The sequence below is a fragment of the Atta colombica genome, unplaced genomic scaffold (assembly GCF_001594045.1).
Source record: "Atta colombica isolate Treedump-2 unplaced genomic scaffold, Acol1.0 scaffold7, whole genome shotgun sequence".
Classification (NCBI taxonomy): domain Eukaryota; kingdom Metazoa; phylum Arthropoda; class Insecta; order Hymenoptera; family Formicidae; genus Atta; species Atta colombica.
Window position 1 is genome coordinate 836,399 of NW_017259561.1, and position 15,046 is coordinate 851,444.

General features: G+C 27.6%; 2 protein-coding genes across 2 annotated transcripts in view; one reads left to right on the forward strand and one right to left on the reverse strand.

Moving 5' to 3' along the window:
* Positions 1 to 7,862, forward strand: part of LOC108692369 (NADPH oxidase 5) — a 13,594-nt gene extending 5,732 nt beyond the window's left edge. Inside the window, exons 3-20 of the mRNA XM_018200588.1 lie at positions 1,357 to 1,451; positions 1,571 to 1,682; positions 1,756 to 1,853; positions 1,969 to 2,089; positions 2,402 to 2,552; positions 3,077 to 3,287; positions 3,494 to 3,720; positions 3,928 to 4,116; positions 4,329 to 4,522; positions 4,652 to 4,973; positions 5,085 to 5,229; positions 5,398 to 5,564; positions 5,874 to 6,027; positions 6,211 to 6,428; positions 6,640 to 6,824; positions 6,948 to 7,157; positions 7,301 to 7,504; positions 7,665 to 7,862. Coding sequence (XP_018056077.1) covers positions 1,357 to 1,451; positions 1,571 to 1,682; positions 1,756 to 1,853; positions 1,969 to 2,089; positions 2,402 to 2,552; positions 3,077 to 3,287; positions 3,494 to 3,720; positions 3,928 to 4,116; positions 4,329 to 4,522; positions 4,652 to 4,973; positions 5,085 to 5,229; positions 5,398 to 5,564; positions 5,874 to 6,027; positions 6,211 to 6,428; positions 6,640 to 6,824; positions 6,948 to 7,157; positions 7,301 to 7,504; positions 7,665 to 7,862 — 3,201 coding nt within the window. The remainder of the gene's footprint in view (positions 1 to 1,356; positions 1,452 to 1,570; positions 1,683 to 1,755; positions 1,854 to 1,968; positions 2,090 to 2,401; positions 2,553 to 3,076; positions 3,288 to 3,493; positions 3,721 to 3,927; positions 4,117 to 4,328; positions 4,523 to 4,651; positions 4,974 to 5,084; positions 5,230 to 5,397; positions 5,565 to 5,873; positions 6,028 to 6,210; positions 6,429 to 6,639; positions 6,825 to 6,947; positions 7,158 to 7,300; positions 7,505 to 7,664) is intronic.
* A 986-nt stretch (positions 7,863 to 8,848) lies between these two features.
* On the reverse strand, positions 8,849 to 12,355 carry LOC108692381 (diacylglycerol kinase epsilon). Its single transcript, XM_018200606.1, has 11 exons — positions 12,232 to 12,355; positions 11,602 to 11,812; positions 11,104 to 11,275; positions 10,860 to 10,990; positions 10,362 to 10,509; positions 10,047 to 10,264; positions 9,829 to 9,974; positions 9,589 to 9,757; positions 9,328 to 9,508; positions 9,118 to 9,254; positions 8,849 to 9,052 (listed from the first exon to the last, which is right to left on the reverse strand). The coding sequence occupies exons 2-11, from the start codon at positions 11,764 to 11,766 to the stop codon at positions 8,933 to 8,935; spliced, it is 1,587 nt and encodes a 528-aa protein (XP_018056095.1). The 5' UTR covers positions 11,767 to 11,812; positions 12,232 to 12,355; the 3' UTR covers positions 8,849 to 8,932.
* Positions 12,356 to 15,046: the final 2,691 nt, after the last annotated feature.

Consider the following 15,046-nt stretch of genomic DNA (forward strand, 5'->3'; position numbering starts at 1 on the left):
TAATGATTTTTAATATAAGTTTCTATAGTATTGAATAATATAAATCTTTCAATCAAATATCTTCATTTATTATATTATAAAAATAATTATACTGTTACATCAAATTTGTATATATTTGCTGTTTTCATTATTATTTTTTTTCTTATTTTTGTAATAAGAGATATAAATTAAGAATTATTGATTAAAAACATTAGATACTTTTTGCTTGCGTAATTTATGTTATAAAAACCAAACACACAAATTAATTATAGCATTATTATAATGTGAAAATTTTTTTGTCTGTATGATTCTAAAAGTCATATCAACTGAAATTCTTATTTGGACAATATTTCATTCAATTTATCTTATTAATCTTTTCTATTAATCACAATATAATAAATTATCAACGTACAATCATAATAAATTTTCCTGGTAGCAACGGTTCCTGGTAATTACGTCGTTTTGACATCAAAGTGATTTGCTATCAGAGTTTATTAATTTTAAACTTTTTTACTTTTAATGCTAAATTTAGTCTCTAAATTATCTTTTTATTTTTATAATAATTTATCTTCTATCCCTATTTACATTAATATAAACTATATCTTGAATTGTTCTTTAATTCGAAAAGTTCTTTAATAAATGTTCAAGTTAAACGTTTTTAAAAAAAATGTCTCGTTGTGATTTTGTAAGTCATCAAATATTTTTTAAAAATATTTTGTTATTAAAATATGTTATGAATAACAATTTAGGCATTATCTGTATATAATATCATATTCAATAACTATAATATCATATTCAATAATTATATTTCACAAAGTTAGGATATGTTTTTGGATCTCGTACGTGACGAAGGAGCACGCAATGTAATCTCATGACATTGACCTATTTCTTAACGATCGAGAGAAATATATACGTGTATCGGCCGAGATCCATGACAATAATGATCGATATGCATTATATTGATTAACGTTGACATGCGTTGACGCCATCATACGCACCTGAGGCTAGAATTTTAATAAAACACGTTTAATAAATGCTTCCATTATCACATATTAACTTTGGCCCAGATTACGTACATGTAATGAGTATAAGAAACATTTTATTTTAGATAGATATGGATATTAAATATGCAGTCTCGCAAATAATATAATATCAATTTTTTCTCTGCAATTAAGATTTGTACCTTCGCATTCAAAAAAGCAAATATATTCTGTTAGCTTCTTTTAAATAAAATTTCTGTTAGCTTCTCTTAAATAAAATTGAATTAATGGAAATTTTAAATCGTTCTATTATATAAGAATTTGCAACATTTATCCATTTTTATTACATAGAAAATTGACACTTTGCTACTTCCAATTTGTCAACGTTTTTTTCCAGGTGCTTCTTGGGAAATTATTTATATTATTCGATCAAGATTGTGATGGATTATTGAAACAAGATGAATGGCTCGAATTCCTCAAAGGAAGGCTGACGTAAGGATAAGTTCCTATCATATGAATATCCATATCTATGCATAAAACGTAATTTTCTAATGGTACTTTAAATATACTTATACTTGTCTTATTCAATGTTGTTTTTATTTCTTTATCAGAAACGAGAAGCAAAATGATTTTGTCGATCAGATTGAAAGTGTTGCATACGTATTATGTGGTGAGAATCCAATAAATTTGTCCAATTTTCGACAGATCTTCTATACCAAAGGGGTAAGCTACCGTATTCTTACATTTACAGAGTAAGCAAGTGAAAAATTTACAATTAACAATTATCACGTCGTAGATCATTGATAAATTGTACCGATTAATTGATCATGAGAACTCAGGATATGTAACGTCTACTCAACTCTTAGATATGATATCTGGAGTGACTAACACCAGGTAATATGTTTATTATAAAACTGTAAAGATTTATTATTATTATCTTTGTTATTAAATTTCTCAGTTTTGTCAACTTCCAAGAGTTATTTATTAACTAACTAAATTTTTATGTTAGGCCACGTGCAGGCTTCGATAAAGAAAATCTTGAATGGCTGGAAAAGATATTTAAGCAAACTGTTGGAAACGAAAGAGAAATATGCCGTGAAGAATTCAAAACAATCGTCACTTCGAAGAACGTAGGCAGGAGGCATAAGTATTCTTCATCTCTCAAACGAAATTTTAATTTCTCATTTTTCTGATATAAAAATTGTTATTTTATTTCTTTTTGCTATTTTTACTTTGTCTTACGTTTCGATTATATAGACAAAATTTGTGTATTACATTTTTTGCATTACACTGCATTACATTTTTTTTAAACAGATACATCAATTTTATTCATTAAGAAAATAAATCAAATCTCAACGATAATAAGCTAATATTATTTTGATGACCTTAAAAACGTTAAAACGTGATTTTGGGGGATATAATATTTATCTTATTATTTTTAGCCTTTCTTCACTGAGAGAGTCTTTCAAATATTCGACAAAGATAACTCTGGTACGATATCGCTTCAAGAATTTCTAGACGCCATGCATCAATTTGCTGGAAAATCTACGAATGATAAAATTAGGTTTCTCTTCAAAGTTTATGATATTGATGGTAATATTTGTGCTTAATCACATAAAGTATTTATGAAAAAAGTTTACATTTTCTTAAAATTTAAAAAATAAAATAATAAGTGATAATAAATTATATCACAAGAAAGATTTAAATACAAATTGTCAAAAGTATACTGAGAAAAAAATATAGTTAATTTTAATAAATATCTAATTTAATACTGCCAACTAAACATTTACTTACAATAAGTAAATATTTATTCAATAAAAAAAATGATTGTTAAATCAAATTAACATTTCTTGTATCAAATAAATATATCTTTATATTTAATAAATATTTAGTTAGCAGTATTCAACTAAATATTTATTAAAATTGAATATTATATAAAGCATATTTTCGAATATTATATAAAGCATATTTTTTTCAGTGTATATATATTTTTAAAAAATGCTAAAGATCTAATGTATATTTGTGAAAAATGAATAGATGTTTTTCAAATGTTTTGGAATTTTTGTCTAGATATAAATTAGCTTCATTACTTCACATTGATTTTTTTCAAATAAAAGGTGATGGATTAATACAACTTCGCGAATTAGAACATGTTATGAGAGCTTGTATGGAAGAAAATGGAATGAAGTTCAGCGATGAGCAAATCGAAGATCTGACAATTGCACTTTTTGAGGAAGCTGATCAAGACAATAGAGGAGCGATCACTTTTGAAGGTCTAAAAAAACAGTTAGAGAAACATGAGGGTCTACTAGAAAATCTCTCGATCAGGTTAGACAAAAAATTATATAAAATAGTACAAAATTTTTAAATTTATGGATCTATAATTAAAAAAGCAAATTTTTTCCTAATTAATATTTACTATATAGATATTTAATGCTCTTTTAATTATTATATGTTAATTTTGAATTATTAAATTCTATCAATTTTTTTAAAGTAAGTATTAAACTTAAGGTATAAAAATATGATAATCGCAGCATAGATCGATGGTTGGTACCACCGCAACCAAAATTAAAGAAAAAATCTATTTTGGATACGTTTTTATCTCTTCGTCCGTATCAACTCACAAAACCATACATGAAGAATAATTACGTGTTCATTGCCTTTATTTCGATGTTCATGCTTATCAACGTGATTCTCTTCGTCTCTCGTCTCTACAAATATCGAAATCACAGTGCCTACATAATGTTTGCGCGTGCCTGCGGTAAGTATGATAATATACTCAATCTTTTCTAAACCATCGTGTAAATATCTGTCACGTAAACGTGTAATAATTTTATTTCAAAATAAAAAATTTTTTAATAAATTTGAAATCAAGTTGTGTTAATTATTAAGACTTAAATTCCTGTAAATTTAATGTTTAAAAACAAAAATATAAGAATAAAATTTGTATTTCAAAAATATATTTTAGGGCAGTGTCTGAACTTTGATTGCACGTTTATCCTGGTTTTAATGCTGCGCCAGTGCATCACGTATTTAAGAACGCATAGTTTCAATTCATTAGTGCCCCTAGATCATCATATATATCTTCATAAAATGACAGGGATATTGATTGGAATCTTCAGCATTGTACATACTCTAATGCATCTCATTTACTGCGGTATATTTAATACTTTATTTAATTATTATTTCATACTTAATGTCATCATAATTTAAAATAGTGAAACTCTTTTGTTGAAACTCTAAAGATTATTTTAAATTCTTATTATTTTAATTTATATAATATTCTGTCTTATTTTATATTTAATTAAATTAATAATTATAATAATTATAATAATTATAATTATAATTGATATCTAATAATATTTGTAGGTACGGTAATAGTAAAAGACGAGAAAATGAATAGCGGAAACTACACTATGTTTGAATGGTTGTTAACCAGTCAACCTGGATATTTCGGTCTGATTGCAGGCAGTGCATATCCAACTGGGATAGTTCTGTTTATTATACTCGTCATTATGATCATTTGTTCTATGTCGTTTGTACGACGTGGAGGTTGCTTTGAGGTACGAATTTTTTATAATATTACCTCTATGTATTTATTTTTAAATTCAGAATTATAATTTTTATGATCCAAAACGTCTGAAAGCAATAGTTTCATCGTCTTTTTAATTAAAATAATTCTTTGTTACAAGATATTTTATTGGTCTCATCTGCTATACATACCATTCTGGATACTGATGATCTTCCATGGCCCTAACTTTTGGAAGTGGTTTATCGGCCCGGGTGTCATATACTTAGTGGAAAAGATTCGTCGACTCGGATGGTTACGTTCGAAACGTGGAAAAACATACATAAGTTCCGGTCTCCTTTTACCTTCGAAGGTGACTCATCTGGTTATTAAGAGACCACCCAATTTTCACTTTCATCCTGGCGATTATGTATTCGTTAAAATTCCGGTGATAGCAAAATATGAATGGCATCCTTTTACTATTAGCAGTGCTCCCGAACAAGAAGGTAAATTAGAAATTCTTTGCGTTTTGATTGATGTTATCTTTTATTATTATGGTTATATTTATATACGTGTATATATGTATATCTTTCAAAATTAATATATTATTTTTACAGATTATATGTGGCTACATATTCGTGCGGTTGGTGAATGGACCAACAGTTTATACTCGTACTTTGAAAAAGAACAAATAAAACTTCATTGTGCTGACATACTGCCTGCTGAGAACTGTGACGCTGCTTGTGTTCTCCCCAAAAAATCGTAAGTCCGCTGTGATTAAAGATTTATGCAAAGTCCAGAAAGTAATTTTGTGCATAAAATTTAAAGTAATAATTTCTAACAATAGAATTTTAACATTCTTCGTTGTGCTATATTATGTATTAGTATTAGTATTATGTATTAATTTTTTTAATATCTTTTATTGTGTAGTTTTATCAATGGCAAAAAAACACCACTTATTATGACACAGAAAGCCTCAATGGAATCTCAGGCTCACAATCTACTGAACAATCCTTCATTCGTATCTGAATTATCGAATACCATGTCACCTTCGCATGCATCGATTAAGAATAAGTCTACATATTTAAAAACAGAACGTGAGACTTATTTAAAAAATAATATATAGTACACACATACACACACATACACACATGCGCGCGCGCTTAAAAATCAAAAAGATATAATAAATCCAAATTCATATAAGGTCCGTTTTCTGTGGTTGAATTAGTGTATACTTTTGGAACTTAAAGTGAAATAGGTATATGTTCAATATTTGTCGAAAAAGAGTTCTATTGCAGGAAAAAAAAACAGATTATTAAAGTCACGTTATTATTTATAACACATTTGCATGATAATTATTATTTCCTAAGTTAATATTAAATATTGTATATGGATTCATTTAATAGATACGCCAGAATCAAATAAGGAATGGAAAGATGTGTCTTTAAGAAGAGATAAGAGACTACATCAATTTTTTCTTGGTACTAAAATACCACTTGAAAAATCACACTCGATGCCCGATATGCAGATCAAAAGTAAAAAGAAAGAGCGACTCAGAGCGTAAGTAAATTACTATTGGACATATTTGCTCTCTCTCAAAAAGTTAATCTTGTCACTAACTTTTTTCTTTACGTGTTTTATCTCACGATTAAGTCTTCAAATTATAATTATAACAATTATAAAATTTGTAATAAAATATTTTATATACATATAATGATATTCTTATATATTTTGGTATCGTAGACTTCGAGATTATATGAGATCTGAATCGGAGAGGAATTTCGATGAGTGTCAGATGAAATGCGCGCGATTCAAGTCATTGGGCTTAGCTTACTTAAGTCCACAGAACAAATCATTGGCTCAAAGTTTCCGATATATGCGGACAAAACCGACTATTATCGCATTCAAAACACCCAGCTTTGAAATGGGCGATTATGAGATTGATGTGTTGTCAAGTGTTGGTAAGTTGGAAAATATAATATTTATTTGGAAATGTAGAGAAAAAAATCTTTTTGCAAAATAACATAATATAATAATAATATAATAATATAGATAATAATTATAACTATGAAAAATCGTTTGAGTGAATGATATTTATGATGTAAAAAATGTTTATATTAAAAAATACAAGTTTCTTTCCATATTACATTTGTTTATCATGTATATTTGCAGTGTCAAATACAAATACAGAAGGAAATGAAAGAACACCCATTACACCGATTACAATGCAAATTGTGACGGAAGAAGGAAAATTGAGACAAGGGTTTAGTGAAGCTGTAACTAGTTCAGATAGTTTAGATTTGAAATCTGATAGTTCTTTTCAACCTATAAATTATCCTGTAGGAAAACCACTGGAGGTAAATCTTATTTATAAACAGTTTTTATTATGAGCTACGAATTTGTTCTCAAGATTTCTTCAATTAATTATTATTAATTATTATTTATTTATTTCGAATAAATAAAACGTGTCGTCATTCTAGATCTTTTTAGACGGTCCTTATGGAGCACCATCAAGTCACATTTTTCGAGCGCAGCACGCTGTTTTGATCGCCACAGGAATCGGAGTTACACCTTTTGCTTCTATATTGCAATCGATTATGCATCGATATTGGAAAGCGAGACATACCTGTCCAAAATGTTCGTTCTCCTGGGCTAGTGAAATTCCGCCTACTGTAATGAATTTACGAAAGGTTAATAGATTTTTCTTTTCTCTCTCTCTCTTTCTCTCTCTCTCTCTCTCTCTCTCTCTCTCTCTCTCTCTCTCTCTCTGATTTTATTACTCTTGAAATAAAATTTGAAATAAATTATTGATTTAAAGAAGAATATTTTATAGGTAGATTTCTTTTGGATTAACCGCAATCAACGTTCGTTTGAGTGGTTTGTAAACTTACTATCTCAACTGGAAATAGAACAAGCTGAGTTAGGTATCACCATGGAACGCTTTCTGGAGATGCATATGTACATCACAAGCGCATTGCAAAAAAGCGACATGAAGGCAGTTGGCTTGCAATTGGCGCTGGATCTTCTGCACGAAAAAGTCAGAAATATCTTTATAATTATACATAAATTATTTAAATATTTTTAGTCTTAGTTGTAAATATTTTTAATTGTGAGATTAAATTTGTGCTAGAGAATTTACACAAATGACAAAAAAATTTAGCTTATTAATTTTTTTTTTATTACTTCTCGTTGATTAGGAAAAGCGAGATCTCATTACAGGATTAAAAACCAGAACAAATGCGGGTCGTCCCAATTGGGATAAGATATTCAAACAGCTTCAGGATAAGAAGAAAGGAAAAATTACAGTGTTTTTTTGCGGACCGCCACAACTCGCTAGGATTCTTCGGTATAAATGCGATCAATTTGGATTCTGTTTTAGAAAGGAATCCTTCTAATACTTCAAAAGAAAATTTAATAATTATTGTGTTAAAAAATAGTAACATAGTTTGCAATTTATCATACATACATTTCTATTATTTCAAAATTATAGATACATTTCTATATTATTTTATCAAATTATAGATATGTATGTATGTGTAATAATTGTTTTTTAATAAATTATTTTCCATGATTTTAATATGTACTCACGAATACAATCTTTCCGTCTTTTTTCGATTAATAAAACTTTTAATGTTTAATACGCAATATTTTAAGCAATCAAAAATGATGTTGCCTCTATATTTTATTTTATTTTTCAAATTTTTAAGATATCTTAATCAATGTCATTCAATATCAATGTCTTTCATTATTCTAGCCATCTCGTGCAAAATCCAAGCTGTTGTCAAGATTAATAAAAAATACATTTGATGTTCTGTCATAATTTAATAAAATTAATTTTCTTATGTTATTTTTTTATTATTAAAGAAAAATTGTTAAAATATTCTTTTTGTTTACATTATTCTTTACTATTTTTTTCAAAATAATATAGTTTTACACATTAAATTTTTGACTGAAGTTTTACAACAAATGAATTTCTAAATTATCTGAAATTAGCTTTTAATATCAATAATATTATTATGGTATACCGATAAAACTTTTCAGTGCACATAATTTATATAACTATGATTATATGAACTATTAATGGCTTAAAAAGCCATTAATTAACATAAAAGAAGAAAAAATAAACAAAATGTTATTTTAAAAACGTTGTTAGAGGAAAAAACTTTTGTAAACATCAAAATATCTTTATTTATGTATTATTTGATATTTTATTTGTATATTTTTATTATAAATACAGTACCAATAAATAAAAATAACTACAATCAATAAAAGATATAACGTACGTACATTCTTTTGTATGGAATAACATTGACTAGAGTTCTTCATTTCTTCTTTACACTTCAATATTTTAATTGCCGAGCTAAGCTGTTCATATATTTGGCAAATATTAACTGATACTCACACAATAATGTATGAATAAATACATTTGTGCAAATTTTTTTCTATAAGGTCACGCGGCAAATATTTAAGAATCGCTACTCAATAGCATAGAAGCTTGATTGCTGTATGTTATGTTGAATTCGCATGGATGTTGGTACCAGGGCTCACCGTCCACTTGCATAGCGCATGGCCGCGATAATTTTATCTAAAAAATAACAATACTTATCAATTGTAGATACAAAAAATCTTTTGAATTATTAAAATAAATACCTTTACATTATTAGCTTGACCAATTCGATGTGGTTTCGAAAGGCCTACTTGAAGCTGAGCCATGTGAAATGAGGAATAAAGCGCAACTACTTCTAACTTGCCATCGTTAATACTTTGCACTTCCGAACCTTCGTTTTCTATTAAACAATATATTTAATTAGTAATTATTATATTTAAATAAATATAATTTCATTAAAGAGTTAAATTAACCTTCTATTCCCATTTTCCAAAGATCGACACCGGCAGCCCAAGATGGAATGTTAAGTATCACTATGCTCTCAACAGAAGGCAGTTCTATCTTCTTGTCATCTAAATAGACTTCTAAACTTTTATCGAGATCTTTACATTCCCTTTCCACGACTTGTTGTGTGCCAAAGCACAAATATAACAGCTATAAACATGTTCAAAATGCACATAAACTTCCTTATTTAATTTGGAATATTTTATTTATACATTTATTTGAAGAGATACCTTGTTAAATATTCTATGACTAAACAAATAAAAGCGACTCTCTCTTGTACGATGAAAATTCAAAGTCACTTGTGCGTCCACGCCCACGCTTATGTAATTGTACATGAACAAATTACGATACGATCCTCTAAATCCTAATCCGCTGAGTGGTTTTATCATCACGGACCACCTAAATTACATGCTGCATGTAGCTCTAATCAATCGGTAATTAAAAAAATGTACAATTTTTTTAGCACGTACCTATCAAGCTTTATCTTCTCCGCTGCTTGAATCTTTTGCAATAGTTCCGTAGGATCTAAGTGCGAATCATGTTGTTTTCCCCATCCTAATACTCTGGATAAATCGTTGCCTGTCCCCAAAGGAATTATTGCTACAGATGGAACAGGCTGTTCCGTATAAAATATTTGTTTGTACTCGTGCTTATGCATATTTAAATGTTTACATCAAGAGGGATTTACCTCTAATTCGAGTTTATTGATGGTGTTTAATAACCAAGCGACAGTTCCATCACCGCCGGCTACGAGTATAGTAGATGGAATTTTTCCTAACAAACGGCACCATTCAAGGGCAGCAACTGGATCACGTTCTGCTAAATCTACGATTTGCGCAGGATTTAACAATCTTCTAAACAGTGACAAAATTTGGCCTCCGTCATTGTTTCCTGATTTTCTATTTCCTATCAAGAAAAAGAATAATAAGGAAAAGATATATCCAAACATCATTAATTCATTATTGTGTCTTTTAAACACTTATTGCTATTTTTGTTCTCTTACCTACAATAATGATTGGATTCCAATTAGACCAATTTGGTGGTGTGACAGAACAAAGATGTAATCTACGTCTCATTGTGCTACGTCGATTTATTACTTCTAAACTTCCTGGTGGAATGATCATTAATTTGAATTTTCCAAAATCACATATCTGGAAAGAAATATGTTTTTATTTTTCATAATTTGTTTGACAACTTTTTCAGAATAACAAAATAAAATAAAACGCATTCTATAATGCAATATATATAATAATAAACTAAACGTTATTGTACTATTGTATTTTTAAAAATATTATTTTTCTTGGCTACATATGCAATCCAGCAATCCATTTTGTTATTAAGGTTAAAAAATTAATAAATATATAAAATTTTGAGCGAGGTACACGATTATTATAATGATTTAAAATTTTCAGTGTATTATTATGATAATTCTTTGCAACAAAAAAAATTATTTAAAAATTATGAAAAATATTCAAAAAAACGAAATATCATTAATCATTACTTCAGAAAGAGAAGATTTGCATGTTTTGTGAACACATCTCTGACACCAACAACACCACCAGTCTGTAAGGCCGGGTTCTACATCACACTCTTCTTCACAGATGTAACACATGGCAACAAGTGGCAAATTACCTTTAAATATAACAAAAGATATTTAAAAAGTAGCATAATACATATATTAATTACAAATTAATACACATATTATTTAACATAATACATATATTAATTACAAACTAATAATATACCTTTAATCCAATGATGCTTCATCAGCTGATCATTATTGAAAGTTATAGCTTTGCACTTTAGCTGTTTATCAGCAAGCTTTACACAACCTCGATCCGCACACACGCCACAAGAATCACAGAAAAGAGCATCAAGGTTCAGTAATAAAGTTTCACAAATACTACAGTAATATGCCTGTATATAGAATAATTTTATATATATGATTAATATATAATTTAATATTGTTTTACTTTAATCAAAATTCATATACAATCTTTTTGTAAACTAGATTACTACTGCTGTTATATTTTTAATATTCCATGCTACTATAATTATTTCAATCCGATTAAAACGGGATCATGCATTGGTACAAGCAATTTCTATTGTTTTGTTGATGTCTTGAAACAATTACATATAAATTTAAAAATAAGAAAAATATACATGTTCAGGAATATATAGATGTTTTTATTTTATCACAAATAAGAGACATCTATAATAATCCTGTAAATTCTTAAAAATACCTTAGCTGTTTCATTAATTGCCTTCCAATTATGTTCCTTTGTAACATCTCTTATCTGAATATGAGGACTACCTATGAGGTATCGAAAGAAATTTACCGTAAATACAAAGAAAACAATAGTAGACATTGTAGGCAGAGCAATAGTAATCAGATCTTCGTCCCACATAATGTCAAATAATTTGTTGTGCAGAATTCCAGAAATTTATAATTTTCTAAAATTAATATTGTGTTAAGTATAGTAAATATTTCTGTTTCTTATAAAGAAATTATTTATGCTATTAAAAATACAAAAAAGATACTTAAAATACATATTACACTTAAGATATTATTTTATATTCATATTTAACAAAAATAATACTTAACAAATTGATAAAAAATTAATAATGGTTTTATACAATATATAAAATATTCTACAAAATAATAAAAATTATATATTATATAATTACTTAAAATAAAATAAGGATAAATCAGTTTTATTATATACTGAAACAATACAAGTTAGAATAAAAATAATTTAAATTTATAAAAATTACAATTCATTTTTGTAATAACTGGTCCTGTTGTGATAAAATAAAATGTAATAATAATTTGACAGACATAAAATAAATTTAATCTTTCAATTGACACTTACATTATGTGACAGACGCGACGATCACTATTTACTTTTCAAGTTGTTTATATTTCGTATATCGTGCGTATATATTGCGTATATTCATGTTTTCTAATATCATCTAACCCTCACACAACTGTTTTTGCTGGCAAGATTACTGGTCATCAGAAATGAGCAACGTCGATTTTCCTCGATTAATCGACTAATCAATATTCGAATCTTTTTTAACTAAAAGTCGATTTTCTTGTCGATATTATTTCAATTCGACTAATCGACCTTAAGCAAATCGGTATTATCGACGAGATGCCAGGTATTATCCTTATCGATGTATTGCGTCTTTTATTTGAAATTTGATACTACTAAAATTTATTAGATTTAAAAAGAAATATATACAAGATTTTAAAGAAATACAAATAAATCAATAAATATTTGTTATTAAAGAAAATTATTATTAAAAAATAGAAAATAGAAATTTATAATTCTTATTTTTTTCTTTCAATATTATAGTCTTTTAGTCTTTATAACAAAATCTATTTACTTCTTATCTCCTGCAAAGATTTGGTAACTTATTTCTTTTATTCGTTGAACAAACATTTCTCTACATAATTATATATTACAATAAACTGTTATACGATAATCCGTTTGATTAAATAATTCTGCCAAAAAAATATTTTTTCTATTTAATAAATTATAATGAGAATAATAATAGAAATAATAATAGAATTAATTTCTACTATATTTGATATTTCTAGAATAATAAATAAAATAATTTTTACTTTTCATGATCGATTATTTAGCTGGAGGAACTCATATGGGACTTCGCGTAGTTTCACAGATATTCTCTGTTTGCTAACGCCCTCTTAGCAAGCATTGTATTTAGATTGAAGAAGCATGAAGAGGCAGTAAGATAAAACTATATTAAAGATAATTAATATGCTTAGAAAAATAATTAAAGGACTCTGAGTAATAAAAAAGATATTAAATGAGACAATGTCCTGGATATCATTAATTTTTATATGATCAACCGGTTGAAATATAATATACTTTATATATCAAGATCCACAGTTGATATTTATCTCATTTATTATAATTTTTAATACACTTAGATTAATTAAAATTATTTTGTTACTCTTTAATTGAATTTAAAATACTATCGGGCAGAAGTATTTTAAATCGTGTTAATAAATATAACATACATTGTCTTGAGAGATAAATAATGATATCATTATTATTATTTTTTTATAAATCTTTGTTCAATTTATATATTTTTTAATTCTTAAATTACAACAAAAAAATATTAATAATATTTAAAAATCCATTCCATCTTTTACAATTGGAGAATTAATTGAATAATTTGTATCATTATTGATTACGAACGTTTTTATTACTATCCGAAAACAATTCCATTATGTGCCAAACAATGTGCCAAAATATTATTAAATTAGTTCTTTATTGAATCGCTTATTATGTTAGAAAGGAAGATTTTTAACTTTTAAAATATCATGCAAAATGGTTTTACATTATATATGTACAGTATCTTAATATTATTTCATTTTATTAAACACAAAAAATGCAGAAAAAATTAATTTTGTTTAATTTTGTTAAATTGATACAATGAAATAACAATCAAATACAATGACAAAATAAAATATATTCGTAATGATACAATTCATAATGATACAATTGTGAATGTGTTTCTTAAAAAAATATAAATTTTGGAGTAGTATGTTCTTTCTAAAATAATTCAATTAAACAAAATAGAGTTCTCCTTTATCGCATATCGAATTCCTTTCGACCTCATTCAGCATGCATTATCATGGCGAGATGGCGCCCCAACGACCGCCAGAAAATCCAACTGATGAAATCGAGTCATCATCATCATCATCATCATCATCATCATCACGATCAGGATCACTTCCTGTGTTTGCGGCTTCGTCCGTCTCTCGTAACCGTTGACCTCCCGACCGATTTGGGGCTACTGACTTGACTGGAAGGAAAATGTACTTACCAATGCCAAGAAACGACGACGGTCGTTTGTAAATTGGTCACGGTCGTATACCGCGGTCGTCGGTGACTCTTTCCTAAAGTCTTCAGCCAGCCCGACGTCGGCAACACGATCGTGAGGTCGCGAAGCGGGTGAACGGGTTGACGTGACGCGCATCAGAGCGTGCGAGACTCGCAAGATTGATCTATCATTGTCTTGTCTGGCCGCCGTCTGGACGGTTGATTGCCATCAGGGCAAATATTATTATCTTCCCAGAATTCCCGCAGCCGATTACCGATTTTGTGAACGATTTTCGTCTCGTGCTATGCATTACTTTGTAAAAGATAAGGATATTTAACGAAGCCCATTGGATCTCACTTTGCATAAGAAACTATGCGTAGGAGTTATGCGTTTATTTTACATTATGAGAGTTACTTTTCTCATAAATTTAAATTAATCTTTAAATAATTTTTTTCTTTTAAAACTAATTTTAAAAATGTTAAAAGCTCTTACATTTTACTTTGTTTTTTAATGAATGTATAAATAAAAATTTTTAAAAAAGAAAAGATGATAGAATAATTATTAATAGACAAATAATTATTTATTCCGACAATTTATTGTTGTAATAAAATAATATTTAATTATTTATTATCCCTCAATTTAAAAAATTAATATAGAAAAGGGATCTAAATCTCTTTTCTAGCCAAATTAAAACAAAATTTTTTTTTTACTTCCTCTATTATTAAATAGCATTGAAAAGCAAAGATTTAAAACATATTTAGAATAAAATAGAAAAAAATTAATAGAAAGAAAATTCGAGCTCGCCTCCCCCCCCCCCCCCCCCCCCCCCCC

Excerpts from the sequence above, each read along its gene's own strand:
- LOC108692381 (XM_018200606.1), bottom strand. The coding sequence starts at position 11,766 with ATGTGGGACGAAGATCTGATTACTATTGCTCTGCCTACAATGTCTACT. Across the intron at positions 10,991-11,103 it reads GAAGCATCATTGGATTAAAG|GTAATTTGCCACTTGTTGCC; the intron begins GTATATTATTAG and ends TTATATTTAAAG. Across the intron at positions 10,510-10,859 it reads GCAAATCTTCTCTTTCTGAA|ATATGTGATTTTGGAAAATT; the intron begins GTAATGATTAAT and ends ATTTCTTTCCAG.